Below are 15460 nucleotides of genomic sequence, written 5' to 3'. Positions count from 1 at the left end.
AAACCAGTTTTGTTGCCGGAAGGAGGAGTCCCACACTCAGTCTCATTGCTGGTTTTCGCTCTCAGTGCTGGTTTCTGCACCCGCCCTCCTCTGTCCCTGCCAACCTTTCTCTTCGATCCTTCTTGTACTGGGATTACTGTGGGACTGTTGGTGGGACAGTTGGTGGGACAACTGAGGAACTGATGTGTGGAGCAGGGGGTGGTGGTGTAAGAAAAATCTTGTGGGCTATTCTTCTGCTCACTCAGTCCCTTGATTTTGCTTGCCACACTTGCTGCAATGTTTCCAGTGCTACCCTATACTTCAAACCAGGACAGGGAGGTGTAGCTCAGAAGCCTCAAACCAGGTGCACGTCTGAAACATGACACCCATTCCTCCCAGTACGTCCCCGTGGTGAGTTCCTGATCATTCTTGTCTAGGTGAGAATGTTTAGTTGAAACATTCCCCTTGTTCTTGCAGATACGGTGTACAATTAAAATTTGAAAATTAGTATCACTTCATGCATTGGACCAACCAGTGAACCTTTTCTCTAGTTTTCATCTCCAAAAAACACATCCAGCTTTCTTCTTTCACATGCTTATGCATTAGTTCAGCTGTGTTTTCTGTAACTCACGTTTCCAATAAAGGGCTTCTTTAGCTGTGATAAGACACGCAGAGCCTCCCAGAATAAAAGGAGGCATGCTGATGTTGTTTAAGATGCAAGTAGTTTGTATATACCTATATTCTAATGCAGGTTTTGTTTTAAAGGAGAAAATTGATGGGAGTCCTGAAAATCTTTGCATCATAGGCTTTTCTAAACTAATCTCCAAAAACATGAATGAATTTACCGCGGTGGTAATTCAGTACTTTGAGAAGTAACCTCTTTCTGATTATTAACTGCAGGTATTGATATATTGGAAGAAAGTAATGGGAACACAATTTCCATTAATTTTACTTGTATGCATGTGGGAGTGCCCAGCTGCGAGGAACATCTGAGGATTGGCAAGCCTTACCCCTAGTGACAACTCCCATCTACGTAACATTGGTCTGCTTGCTGATGACCAGTTGGCTAGTCTGAGAATATCAAGCTAGTAATGGTCACACTCACGCATTTCTGACCGGTGGAGTTAACTCCCTGAATAGTGTGCTGTCTGAGTAGCTGCCGGAGAAATCCTCTTTTTGATGCTACTGTTCTGCAGCCACTGTTGGACATCCTAGACTAGGTGATACTGTGTCCGGTAACCTCTCTGCTTTGCAGTATGGTTTAGTGTGAATGCTTTTTGTCCGCTAGATAAATAATCTAGTTTATGGTCTTAGTTCAGAACTAAACACTGACTGCCTCTGAAATGTCCCCTGTAGCTGCCAGGGCCTCTCATAACATGTTCTGTGGAACAATGAAACCAACCACCTCAGTGGGAAGACAGGGCTATGGGCAGAAAGAAGGTGAGTTTCATAGGTAGGAAGAGAACCTACCTGTGAAAGGGAGTTTTTACTAGAAAGTTTAGAGTAGGGAACTTTCTCCCTGGACAAGGAGGTCACTTCCTTTGCTTGTACTAAGAAGTTGTTAAATAAATAAATTTTTTCAACTTCTTAAGCTTTCTCACGTCATCCATTGCAAAGGAAGAGAAAAATGTCTTTTTACATTTGGATTCTATGTTTATAGAAAATCATCTGTGTGATAGAAACTACAGAAATCAGAGTAGATATCAAATGGTTTGTCATGAAGGATCTGTAAGTTACACTTCAACGTTAATGGCTTTTGAGCCTTGCATTTCATCCTATTAGGATGTGTCCTTACCATTGTTTGCTTGTATCTTGTAGGTAAGACACAGGACTTCAGACCAGGTAATGGCTTTGAAGATGAACACACTGAATAGCAACAGAGCAAACATGCTGAAAGAGGTTCAGCTTATGAATAGGCTCTCACATCCAAACATCTTAAGGTATGCTATTTTGTGCATTATATGGAGTTACGTTGTCTTTAGCAGAGTTTTTCCATTTTCTTTTTTTGTTGGTATAATTGTACTTTTCTAAATCTGTTAGAAATGGCTTCTAATTAAATGGGCGAAGGAGAGGAGGAAGAAGAAAGAAAAGATTTGAGCAAATTGAAAATCTGCATGTTTTTGGCATCTTAAATTTACTAGTAATGAGTAACTTTCTTCAGAGAAAAACACATTTTTGCATTAAAATTTTCTGATGGTTCAATAAAATGATATGAAGAGTGAAATTTGACTTCTGTTCATGAACTTAAATTATTGCAAATAACACCATTCAAATAATCTGTCATTATGAATCTTGCAGATTAGCTATGCAAGGTGCCATGGCTTCCTCTTATTTTTAAGCCTGTCTTCTGGTTTCGAGCATTTCCTTGCTGTAGTATTGCAAGGTAGGATAAGAGGAAATGAAGAAAACAAGCTAGAGTTAAATCAATCTTATTTATCTAATTTTGAAAAGAAAAAGGTAATGCTTGTGTTGCAATAGCTTACTGAATGCAAATCCAAAATATTTCAGTGACTATTTTACTGTTATGCTTTGCATCTTTTCAGTCTCAGCTACTCTGTTATGATGATGTGACAAGGAATTAACATAGCTAGCTAAAGCCGTAACATTAAGATGTTTAAAGTTATGGTGACTGTCTTCACTGGTGACAGTGTACCAAATAACCTCTTAACTGTTGTTGCACAACTGGGATTAATTTTGATAGTCTCAGTCAATATAGCTCTTTCTGAAAAGTTTGGGAGATGCAGTGAACTTTAAATAACAAACTGGAGACAGAGAGGAAATTAAGTTGAATAGTACAGCCATAGTAGTGATTCCTGAGATACCTTTATAACCAACTTTTCTGATCCTTGAAATCCTGCCTCACTGCTGATCAATTGACGTGTGACAATATTACCTTGTTTGTTTCCTGAGTACTTAGGAGGAGCTGTATCAGAAGCACTTGCATTATCTGCCGGGAGTATTCTAGCAATGCATGTTAATTTTCTGTTCGTTTTTTCCTTTATAGAAAAACAACAATAGCAAAGCTAACAAGTTGGAGAATTTTTGCTCACAGTAAACGATACTGGTTTATTATTTACGAATACAGTCTATGTATTCAAGTGTTGAAGTAATCTATCCCTAATTAGAATTTTCAGTCTGTTTTCTCTGCTCCAAGATGAGGTTAGTTCCCAACAACTACTCTTGTTCTTCTGTGTTTTTTTTTTTTTTTTTTTTTTTTTTTTTTTTTTTTTTTTTTTTTTTTTTATGATGTCAGATACTTGGCTTTCAGGATCATTGACTGTTTCTTATATCTATACATCACTTCCTTTCCCTCAGAATCCTTAGATATGCAGTATATGATCCTGGGGACTGATACAGCTGCTTTTTCATAAGCTTTGTGGAAAGTATAACTTCATAAGTTTGATATTGCCAGAGTCAGGAAGCTGATGTATTTCAGCAGTTTCTATATCAACTTTGTGTGGTTTGTACATCTCTATTAAAAAAAAAAATCTAGCTCTACAGCTCTGTTGAAAATAAAATGTTTGATTGGGGTGAGGGAAAGTAGGACAGGGGTAGTTTGACAGGTAAAAAGCCTTCAGCTGCAGCTTAATCTAACCCTGTCTGCCTCGAATGGTGTTACAGAGGTGTTGCTGAGAACAAAAGTTATTGTGCTCTTTTCTGAGTAATCATTAAATTTTAAATGTCTTATGATGTGTAAGAGATCATATCGATGATATACTGGTGCCCTCTGGCCTTAAAACCTATGAATAATTTGAAGTCAGTGGTGTTGCACAGATAGTCCTAAATAAAGAACAATAATGTATTGATTTATGCATGAACCAGAAGAAGAATTCCATTTGGCTTCCCAGTTGCTACTCATGATTCACAGAGAAACTTTTTTTTTTCCTGTGTGCTCCAATAAGCAGTTATGAGTGAGTATATAAGAAACAGATGACAAATAGAAAGACACCATCTTCACCTAATTTTGTTTTAAAGAGTAAACTTCACTTGCTTTGTAAATTGATTCGAGGCTTCTTCAAGGAGACTCAGTTCTGTGGTAAAAACATTGCCTTTCTTTTGCATATTAGGCAAGTACCCTTCAAGCAGGCACCAAGGGCATTCCTACAGACAATGCAAATGGAAAAAATATATTTAGCTTTAGCTTATTGCTTTATTGAATAATAATATGCAGTAAATACTATTGTATTTTATTTCAATATGAGATAACTTGGTGGTTTTGGTGTTAGTTAACTTTATTGTTCACTTAAGTTCATCTACTGTAGTGTTTCCAGACCATTTATGATGTTTGGGAGAAGACTTTTCTCTTTTTAATTAACTGCCTGTAGGCATTTTACTCTCTGCTTTTGTATACATACATACCCACATGCACACACACATGTGTGTGTTTCAGAAACCTATAAATCATTGGTGCTAATGATAATGTTTTAAAATTAACTTAGGACCTGTTCACCACTTTAAAAACACACTTCAAAATTATATTTAATACTTATTTGCTTTTATAGTGGTGAGAGGTTAAAAACATGGCATTATCGACTAAGAGCAGTCAGGAGTAGTACTGCTGAGAGGTCACTAGGAAAATGTTCTACAACAATATGTTTTTACTGAAACATTTTATGGGTTTATTTTTAGGAATTTTTAAATTTGTCTTAGTATTTAAAGGGAATGCACCTTTTCCAAGAAGTTCTAGTGTATGACTTCCACCATTCAGGGATTTATTTCTATTGATTAGTCATTGGACCTCCTCCACTTGCCTGGAATATGAATGCTGATTTTATATAATATGTACATCAGAGCTTCTTCATCTTCCATAAGCTCTAGGACTAGCTGCTGTTTATTTCTGCTGTAAACAGTGGCTTTCCTTTAGCGTTGATATGTGGTTTGCCAGGAAAGATGCCAGTGGGTTCTTTGGATGATCTCAACATTTCAGCCTGTGCAGTGGTTAATTGTAGTAGGGAGAGTGCTGGGAAGGTTTCTCTCCTATGGCTTCATAAAATTATGAAACTGGAGAAATGCTGGTTTATGGCATCCAAAATCCATTTTCAACTTATTTCAACATCTCCAGTTAGTTAATATTGTAGAACGTAATCAGACTCAGCCATGATGCATTTATTTTAGTGTACTAAAATCTTCCTTCATCTAGACTGAGTATGGTTATGTTTTGAACATCCTTAGTGATGTTTTCAGTACCTAAAATTTGTTACCCAACCAGTTCCTTTATTCTAGAACTCTTCCCTGGTTTACCTGGAGTAAGTCATGTGGAAGAGAGAAGAGATTATCTTCATAATGTTGGTAGCCAAGGATCATTATTATCCTTTGGATGATATAAAAAACCAAACCAAAGCCAAAATCCAGTGCTACAAAATGCAGAACAACTTCTTATAAGTTATGCATTCCAACTTGCCCACAGTTAATTTAAAGATGTTATTGTAATTATTCCTTTTTGCTTTTAATTTCACTGATGTGAATAATTACTACTATTGTTTATTTGAAACTACTTTTGTTTGTATGCTCTCCATATCAGCTTATTTTCACAGTTAGAGATGTCTTTTCAGGTTTTTCTCCCAACCTACCACCACCTAAGTCTCTGGAGTCTGAGTTTGTCAGTACTTGCTGGCTTTCTTCCATGTCATAGCTGTATAGGGTTTACGTAGAAGTAGGTCTGTGTTTTACCTTAGAGACCTAGATGCTTTTGTACTTCTGTAGGAGATGGAGCTGTGTTAAGTAGCTCCAATATCTCTGCTTCTAGTACTCAGTGAAGTATCAGTCTAATTATTTAGGCTCTAAGAATAATTTGTCTTGCTAGGTATGGAACGAAAGACTAACTTGAGTCTTCTGTTTTACGTATCATCACTCTCATTTCAATGTTTCTGTGCTTATTCTGTTCTTGGCCAGTCATGTAGATCATCTTGGTCAGAAGACAGTGAAGAACTTAGTTTCCACTTACCAAGTCTCCAGTGAGTATGCTATCCCCATGGTAGCATCACAAAGATCATTATGGTCAAATATATATAAAAAAACATTTTCCAACGTATTTTCACCAAGAAAATGAGAAACTATGCTGCACTACTTAAGGGATTATTTCAGCAAGAATGGAACCTCTTTGTCAGTCTGTTAAGGATGTTTTGGAATATGATAAGACTCCAGGTCTTGCAGCTGCATTGCCATGGTGGTAAAAAGTAAGAGGATTTAGGATTTGTTGCTTGTTTTCCTCCTTCTTGCTTCCTATTACTACTAACAGATGTGATTCTGTATGCCAGAACTTTTTTGGGGAGGGGAGAATAAGATTAGGGACACTTCGGAAGTGGACAGGGCAAAAGGATAATAATAGTGTTTGAGTGCTTTTCTGTATTTGCACCATCACCCCATCTCACATCATCTCCCATCCCCACCTCACCCCTGCATGCAAGCTTGAGGACGTAAACGCGTTTCTGCCCCTGATCTACACTGTTTCTTCCCCAGTGTGGGAAGTGTTGCTTTCTGGCAGCCTGGTTTATCATTTCTACCCTCAAAGTAGATGGTAAAAGCATGAATCAAAAGTTGAGCTGGAGATCTGGTTTATACCATGTGAAGCTTACTATAGCTGCTCTAATCTGGGGTGGCTGGTGCATGGTAAGACTTTAATAGCTGGGATTAGAGGGAACCAGAAGTTTGGTGCATTTCTTGCCTTCCTTACTAGCTTGTCCCACTTACAGCATAGTACTGTTGAAGGCTCGAATTAGATCTAGTACCAGGACTGTTAAAGGCCCAGTGTATGTTTGTAAGTGTTTTCCAGCACCTTGCTGCTCCTCTGAGTGCTAATGTGCCCCGTAGTCATGAATTCTTACCCAAAATAAAACAAGAAGATAGGGCTGGAAAGGACTCGGGATCCATCTCTGTGCCCTAATCTGGGAGCAATAGGGCTCCAGCCTAAGGGATCTGATGCCTTCTTGTTCTCGTGATGTCCTACAGGTGTGTTTTTCTCATTTACACAAATGAAGTGTTGTGCTAGCCCAGATTCTTCATCTCCAGTGCTGTCTCTTAGTGTAGTGTATCTTCAATTTTGAGATAGAATTTCAGTCTTCAATATCACTACTGTTTGCATGAAAAATACTTCTTTATTTAATCCGTACCTTAGGGACTTCATTTAAAACATCCTGTACACAGAAAGCCTTAGCTCATGTCTTAAGTGGTGTCATGGGAGTACTTGGAGGTATTGCTGCATGTTTGGCAGTGAGCGTGCAGGCAGATTGACTCATTGATTAAACTCACCTTCTGTGCACATTTAAAAAAAAAGAAAAGAAAAGAAAAACCACAATATAAAAAGGCAGTGTGCCTATTACGTGAACTTCTTTCAAGGAGAGTTTTCTTTCATCTGCTTTCAGACAAATGTAGTATCCTAGGAATATAATACCAATCTGTTCTCTTTTGTTTCAGTTTTCTCCTGCCATCCCCCCACCCCCTTTTGTGAAATTACTTGATTTTGTTACAACAGGCAAAATGATGGCTTTTGTCTATTAGAATCCTTTGTGTTGTGTTGAAGAGTGGCTTAGCAGAAAGGAGAAATATTTTAGCTGGCTTTCTCTGTGTGTAATCTAGTTATCAAAAAGGATTGTTTTAGAAATGCTGTGCACAAAACAATAGAAGAGAGGCTGTATGTGTTGTGTATAATGTGCCACCGAAGGACTCTACGAAATGCCTTATCTCTAGACTACAGTATGTTTTTTGGATCAAAATGCAAATGTATAAAACTTAAAATACACTTTTAATTTAGCATTGTGTCTAAAACATTAGGGAAGGTTTTAATGCAGATTTATTGTTCTTTCCCCTTTCCTTCTCCAATAACAGTCAGTGCAATGGAAGATTTGTTTCTTATTTTTAATCTGTTACCACCAAATTCCTGACTTTTCTCATATAAGCAGTGGATTTCAGGGGGTACCGATTTATTACATTGGACTGTAGCTACCCTAGGTTTAGCCACAGAACAGGAATGTGTCCCAGTGAAATTCTTTTAATAGGAAGCATGTGTTTAGTGTCTGGATGACCCACAGTGGCTGTGTAATCTGGATATTAGTTTCGTCTGATTTATCAAGGAGGCTGAGATTGGAGGCTGAGGCTACAGCTCAGTTTCCCTCTTCCTGTGCAGAATTCTTTCTCCCCCACAGTCTGACACGACTGCGAGCACTTTGAGTAACTGCTCGAAAGGAGCAAAAACATGTCCAGTGCACTTTTGCTCGCTCTTGTCTGGGAGGGCAGGTACTACAGATTGAGTGAAGAATAACCCGGCTGTCAGGAACGGAGCTTTCCAACATCGGAACATTGGAACATTGGCATTTGTCAGAAAGCATTTTGTAGTGGAAATGTTCAGCGTTGTAGTAGTAGGGTGGACTCAAATAGCATCCTTCATATTTGCAGCTTCTGGGGAAACTTCTCCAACCACTAGTAATGACTTTGGGAGAGTGATTCAGCTTTCTGATAAAGCCAGATACGCAGTCTTGAAAATACACTTCCTTAAGTCTGTTCATGTCTCCTGTATTGCTCATTGAAGCCTCTCCAACCAGAAATGCTTATAGGAAGTGTAACCCTTGGCTGACAAGACTTTGTGCTGAAGTTCACCTAGAAGCACATCTTGGCTCTGGAGACAGTGCGTCTGGCCAACAGGAATAATCCTAAATGTGTTGGACCAGCATGTCCGCTTCCTTTCCGCAGAACTGGAATCTCATCTGGGGCAATCTCAGGAATTGATTTCTTATGCCAAATCTCACTTGGTAATTGTATTTCCTGGTAGCAGCTATATATAATCTTTTAGTGAAAACACTTTCCAGTATTATTTGCTAGCAGCACTTGGCTTTATGAAGAGGTTGCTTATTGCTTGATACAACAGCTAAGAAGTTTTCCAGGAATTTGGGTCACTAGAGATGTAGTCTGTGAATCTATTTTCCAGAGTTTGAAAACTGAGATTCTTGACACAATATTTAAATGGTTTCAGCATGTTGCTTGTAAACTCATTAATACTGTCTTTATCAGTGTATCTGGTTTCTCTTTCCCAGGGTAATGACTTCTAAATGCGTGGGCTTTATAAATATATTTTTAGGTCCTGCTTTTTTTATCAGATCATGATATTGAGCTTTGTTTTAATTTCTGATTTAAAGTTAGAAATATATGGCTATTTCCCCGAAGCAAACCTAGGTGTTTAAGAATTTTAAACTCTTCCTCTCAGAAACTTGAGTTAGTGTGTCATTTCTGCCTGAAATGTAGCTTCACAAAGTTAATAAATATGTTTCCATTGAGACTTCCTTTGAACAAAATGAGCCGGCAGAAAAAGTTCAGTTCTACCAGTCTTTTGGTGACAGTGATATCTCTCCTGTTTGTTGAAAATGAGCTAAGAAATTTAATTTTGACAAAATTCTCAAATTCTTAGCTGCTTTTATACTTTAGAATTAAGTCAAATATGGTGAAAAATTCTTCTTGAAAAATACTGATTTGTTACACATACTTTGTGTGCGTGAAATGTTTGAATCACATTTTTGGGTAACATGTCCAGATCTTAGGATATATGTTTAATTTCTGGATGAGGGGAAAGTCATCTGGGAGCTATGTATTGGTCAGTTAAGTCTGTAAAATAATCACTCCTTCAATTTTGAAATTTCTGCTGTCCAAGTGCAATTTGGCTTGTAACATCCTACATAAAGATGTGCTCTAATTCAGGTATTTGTTAGCTGTGTTGACAAAGAAGTTTTCTCTATATACCAAAAGCTGCTTCCTAATTTGACAGTAATGTAATATACCTTTACTAGGGGAAGTGTGATGTATGGATGAAAGCAATAGTATTTATATTTACTTAGCCTTTGTTTTTGGTTGAATGAAGATATTGCAGTACTGTGTTAACTTTGTGTCATTAGTATATTTCATATAGGAGAAAATAACATTTTAGGACTTCCAAACTTGTGTAATAGTAGAACTGGAGATAAACATTTTAAAAGGAAGGCTATCTTTTTTAAAAAAATTTTTTGCTTGTGAATAACTATTTGCACCATGCTTTATAGCTAGAGACTGTCAAAATGCAAAAAAGGTAGAAAAAGATTTCTGCTTTGGAGGGGTCTCCATTTCTTAGTTTTAGGAAGCTTAATTTGTAAACTTGTTTACAAAATTATTCACATGTAATTTCTCTACAGAATGAAACTCAGAAGTAGCAGTGTTTTGTGCAGGTGGGATAGCTAAAAACAACCCCCGCCACCGAATACCTTGTTGCTCATTGTTCTTTACTGAACTAGAGGAATTGTATTTGCACCATCTCTTCCATAAAAATGAGCATATATGATTTGGGGAAGCTATTATTTGAGGTGAGAGCAGGCAACAGAGTTAAAGTACAAGTTCTGCTTCTTGGTTATAAGAAAAGATTTCCACAGCTCAGCTGATGCAAAGGACCTTACCTATGTTATTTTCCTTGGGCTGCTTGTATTTTACCAGTCAGCTGTTAGCCAGGAGAACAGTGAGGATCATTCATTTCTTCAAAAGCAGCTTAGCTTAACTAGTACTACATGCCTCTTGCATTATTTTGTTTCAAAATTCAGAAGTGTTTGCAAATATAAAAGGTCTTTTTCCTTCAAATTGATCTCTGTAAGATTCACCTGTCACATTTAATGAAATCGTGCATTTCTACCCCTTGTTTGCAAACTGGAAATTTCTGGGCATTGTGGAAATGACAGACTTGTTTTTGCCTGTTGAGACTAAAATCTCAATGATATAATGAAAATTAGTTAACCTAAAAATAACCAATGCTTTAACTGTGCAGGGAGAGGCTCTGAAGGTTATATGGTGTGTACAAATTAGGTTTTATTGAACTTTCTCATGGGAGATGTTTGCCTTTAATATTAATTTGCATTTTGTCACTTAAGAGTTGAGCTGTGTGTGGTAGACATGAGCTTTCAATTGTTCTGTTATTAAATGTATTGCACGTTCTTTGTCACTATGCAGAAAAATCGAGGGTGGCAGTCATTAATATTAACAGCAGGAATCTGAGCGTCGTGCAGTGTAGGTAACTTCTGTGGAATCTGTGTATATAGGATACTATAAAAATTTGCTTCAATCTGAATGTTGAAAATGTCAGTTTGGGGAAGGGAGGGATGTATGCTGCATGTATGTGCCCTTATATTCCTGAGTAGTTAGGAATGGGACAGGAAGAAACATCTTTATACTTAATCAACAGAATGCAGAAGGAAAGTAATTAGCTATTTATGTAAACATGCAAACCAGTGCTGGATTACTTGGCTTAGATATCTTGAACCGGAGAGAACTCTCAGGATATCCCTTTCTGCATAAATTATTATGTGGTGACCTTTGCTTATAATCAAATTAGTAACTCCATCTTCAATTTGAGTCGTCTCCTGTGCTCTTTTAACTGCTAATTCAAAATGTACTGTAGTGTAAGCACATGACTGTTTTGTGCTTTTAAGTAATGAAGCTTGAGGGTATGCAGTACCTGTGAGGCTGACTTTTTTTTGTTTGTTTGTTTCTTCTTCTTTTCTTGGCCCAGCCGGTACTTTTTATTATCCTACGGTTTCTTTATTTTTTTTAAAAAAAGAGGGGGGGGAAAAAAAGCCCAAACCACTTTTCTTTTCTTGTTTCTCGTAGGTTTATGGGTGTCTGTGTGCATCAAGGACAGCTGCACGCACTTACTGAGGTAAGACTATTTCATGATATACATGCTCAATATGAAGCTGTTCTTGGGCCAGATTCTGTAACTGCTGTTCATCTTGAGTGATACCTTTGTTTTGATTTTTTTTTTTTTTTTTTTTTTAATAGTGACTAGTCATGCTACTTGCTCTGCAATAGAAAGATTGCAGAATCGGGCCTCAGAATCGTACTTCAGTCATGGTCTTTGTACGTCTTTTCTTCTCACAAGCGCTTATTAGGATGAAAAAAATCACAGTAGGACCCTAAAATTCCCACATTCTAAATGAGATGTAGATTACCATTCAGCTGCCCCTACCTAAAATTTTTTCAGTGACATTGCACTGTATTTAAATCTTATTTATCTATTTTATCTTTATTTACACTCTGGGTGCATGCACATTTCACAGATGAATCAGGGATGTTTTGGTTGAGTGATATTAGTATATTCAATCCCTACCATCTCCTTTTTTAGGATATTATCAAGATTGAAGCTTAATCAGGGTCCCAGAAAGAAACTATTGCATTGACCCTATGCCCTGGCTAGGTTCTAGGTAGCAAATGAGAAACTGAGCTTTCAGCTCATGTGAGCCTTGGACCAAGTTTCACTGGATTGTGTGTTTAATCCCTTATAAACTGCTCAGGAAAAAACAAGAAGGGAGTGTTTCTTTGTTAGTAATAGTTTTACCTGTTTTGAGTCAAAATCAATAAAACATTCACCCTGCTTTTTCAATTGAGTACAGATTGAGGGGAAACTTATATTTTGTAAACTTACAATTAATACTTCTGGCAATTTCTATCTTGTAAAACTGCTCAGTTAAAAGATTAACCCTCCCCCCCAGCCAAAAAAAAAAAAAAAAAAAAAAGAGGTGGAGGTAACATGCATTTTACTAATTAGCAACTAAAACAGGTTCCTGGCATGCATGCCAGGATCTATTATAAAATGAGAAGATTTGATGAGTATATACCTAGAAGAATGCATAGCGTTTAATTTTCAGGACGCTGTGTCGCCATTGTTTTCTATAACTTTCATAGGCAGCTCTGAGGCCTAAGTGTGCACACGTGGGCAGTGAATTTCCTTGCTTTTGGGGGAGACAATTCTACGATTACAATTCTAGCTAGTGTTAAATTGATGCAGACTAGTTCACAGTGGCTGTATTTCTATTGTAGGAGGAAAAGCAAAGAAAGATGCTTTCAGAATTATCAAGATACAGCATGTGTGTGAGGAGATGTTGGATATGAGGGGGACAGTGTGCTGCTTTTTTTTTTTCCCCCTCTTTTTCTTTTTTTCCCTGTGCTCTATAGAGGAAACGTTTGTAAGATTTGGCATTACATGGCAGAATGAGTCCTTCAGGCAGGCTCTGCTAACATTAGTGCCAGGTTTTTTTGGTCCACTGATCTATTAAAACAGGGAGGTTAAAGGCCCTCTTAGTCACTAAACGTGTCCTAGAAGAGATGAAGCTTCATAATGCTTCAGTTTACAAATCTTGGCATATCCTCCTGATAGTGTGCTGTTTTTTTTCTTCTTCCCAGTTGCTTGCCATTTAAACATCCCTCCCTACCCAGAAACCCAAGAAACTGAAACCATATCACAGATGCTTCCTCATGGAGCACTAACTTTGAAGCTGCTTGCTTTCTTCAGCTATTTTTGAGTTCTTGGCAAGCAAAATAAATCTATGAAAGACTTCAAAGAATAACTACTCATAGTTATAATTCAGAATAACACAAGAGATTCCTGAAACATTATCTCGAGACCAAAGAGGAAAGGTTTTACACTAAAGAAAGTCAGTACAAAATTTTGAGAAACAGAATAGCTTAGTGGCATGTTATAAAATTACATGCATTGTTTATGCTTTTCTTGTGAGGACCAAGGTGAACATTTAATGCCTTCAGTAGGGGAAAAACCGCTACTTAAGGCGGTCATACATAGCTGTCATAGGGAATCTACACACTGTTTTGTATAATATAGTAGCTGTTCTTTGGTTTTACAGAGCTTTTAAATGTTAAGAGCTGCTTATGTTCCAAGGGGTGGAATTAGTTGTATTTACTGCCAACAGTAGTGGCATTTTTCTACTTGAGCTACGTGAACAGTGAAAGTTGTTGAGTTCAGAGGACCTCTGGAGCTTAGAGGAGGAGGCTGAAGTGGCTGGCTGAAGGAATTACTGGTAAGATGCATGTGGTGAGTCAGCAGTTCAAATATAGCCCAGGAGGATAAGCAAAATTAGCTTACGGCTTTTTTCAGCTTGTGGTCCAAAAAGGTGGTGTCCTCCTAGTTTCTGATGAATGTGTCCCTGCTCCACACAATTGATTCTAACCTGACACTGACTAGCACTCTCAGGGCCTCTGCCAGGGTTTCACTTGTTCAGAGATCAAACTTTATTATTCCAAAGGTTGATTGCTTGGTAGGTCTCTGAGTCACTGCAAGGAGAATCCTTCCTCTCACTAGCCTGTGCTGGACCTGTTCTGAAAGGAGTCTAATTATTACTTTTGACATGGGATATGCATAGTAAGAAAATAATTTCTGCTTTGACTAAGAGCAGTTGATGATATCGCTAAGCAAAAGGGATACAACGTGACTTAACTAATGACCAAAGGGGTGGGGGTAAGTCACGTTTATTTGTGTGTATATGTTTCCATGGCATAAGAAATTGAGATCTTGTGGCAAATGTACAGCCTTTACTATTGGAAGGCAGAGTCAGAAGTTTTACAGATGTCTTTTCTTACCTATTTAAACACGTGAGAGGCTAAGCATACTGAAACATGCATAGCAGGGTTTTTGCTTGACGATGTTGCTAGTTTGTAGACCTTGGTATTTTTTTTTGCCCTTTTGGCAGCATTTTACATTGTTTTAATTGTTCCCTGTCTAAGTGGCTTTTGTTTTTGAAAGTGTTAGTCAAGAAGCAGTTTCTGTTTGTTTTGTTTTGATTTTGATTTTTCAAAAGAAGGATGGAATTGTTTAATTAGACTGTACTAGGACTTTGGTGCTGTTCTGAATCCACAATCTTACTAGGTTTGAAAGTCCAGTATTGTTTTTTAAGTTCTACTCATACCAGAAGCTATGACATGTTCCTCTTCTGCACTACTACCTATCCTTAGAATCACAGAATGGTTTAGGCTGGAAGGGACCTCTGTCCTTGCAAGCACATAGTTAAGAAGCATTTAGGGGAAGTGAAGTGAATGTTTTAATAGGTGCACAGCTCAGATGAATTGGTGGGCTTTAGACTGTCTTAGTAATACTGAGCCGATGGGCACAGATCTGCTGTACTCACCTTCTGTAAAACCAGGAACTGTGTATTCCTTTCTCAGTATTCAGCTCTAATCTGCAGTTTGTGGTTCGATTCTGTAGCTACACGAGTCTGCAGAGCTTCCTGCTAAAGTTGTATGTCTCTCCGACCCAATTCCAGTCTCTCCACAGATCTCTCTGTATTTTCTGACCACCTTCCTAACAGCTGTTAGCTTCCATTTCTGAATCTCCTTGCACACAGCATCCTCAAATTTTGAGAAACTTGCCCAGAAGTACAGTCGCTGGTGCCATTAGTTATTGCATGAGCTGCTGAGCATTCAGAGACCAGAAATGAGCCACTACCAGGAGGCTACTGGACAGGATACACTCCAGGGGACAGGAAGCTGTGAGCCAGTTACTGCGGAGCAGCCATTGCTTAATAGCAGTAGCATACGATCTTACACATGCACATTTACCATGGAATGGATGCGTGAGTAAGAACCCAGGCAAACAAATTTCTTTGTGGGTTGCATGTTGAATAGATCTATGCTATTACACTGAAGCACATAATTCAGCATATAGTCTAGCATGTAACGACCACTTAATACC

The 15460-nt window shown here is 38.0% G+C and overlaps 1 protein-coding gene across 3 annotated transcripts in view; it reads left to right on the top strand.

The window, feature by feature from the left end:
* The window catches only part of TESK2 (testis associated actin remodelling kinase 2), an 84333-nt gene that overhangs the window by 25682 nt on the left and 43191 nt on the right, over positions 1–15460 (top strand). For all 3 annotated transcript variants that reach the window (XM_064516128.1, XM_026104285.2, XM_026104270.2), the window contains exons 3-4: positions 1798–1919; positions 11590–11638. In XM_064516128.1, the coding sequence (XP_064372198.1) occupies positions 1798–1919; positions 11590–11638 (171 nt within the window). The remainder of the gene's footprint in view (positions 1–1797; positions 1920–11589; positions 11639–15460) is intronic.

Source organism: Dromaius novaehollandiae, chromosome 8 (genome assembly GCF_036370855.1).
Source record: "Dromaius novaehollandiae isolate bDroNov1 chromosome 8, bDroNov1.hap1, whole genome shotgun sequence".
Taxonomy (NCBI): Eukaryota; Metazoa; Chordata; class Aves; order Casuariiformes; family Dromaiidae; genus Dromaius; species Dromaius novaehollandiae.
Note: the sequence above shows the minus strand (reverse complement) of the source record. Positions and strands in the feature narration are given on the sequence as shown.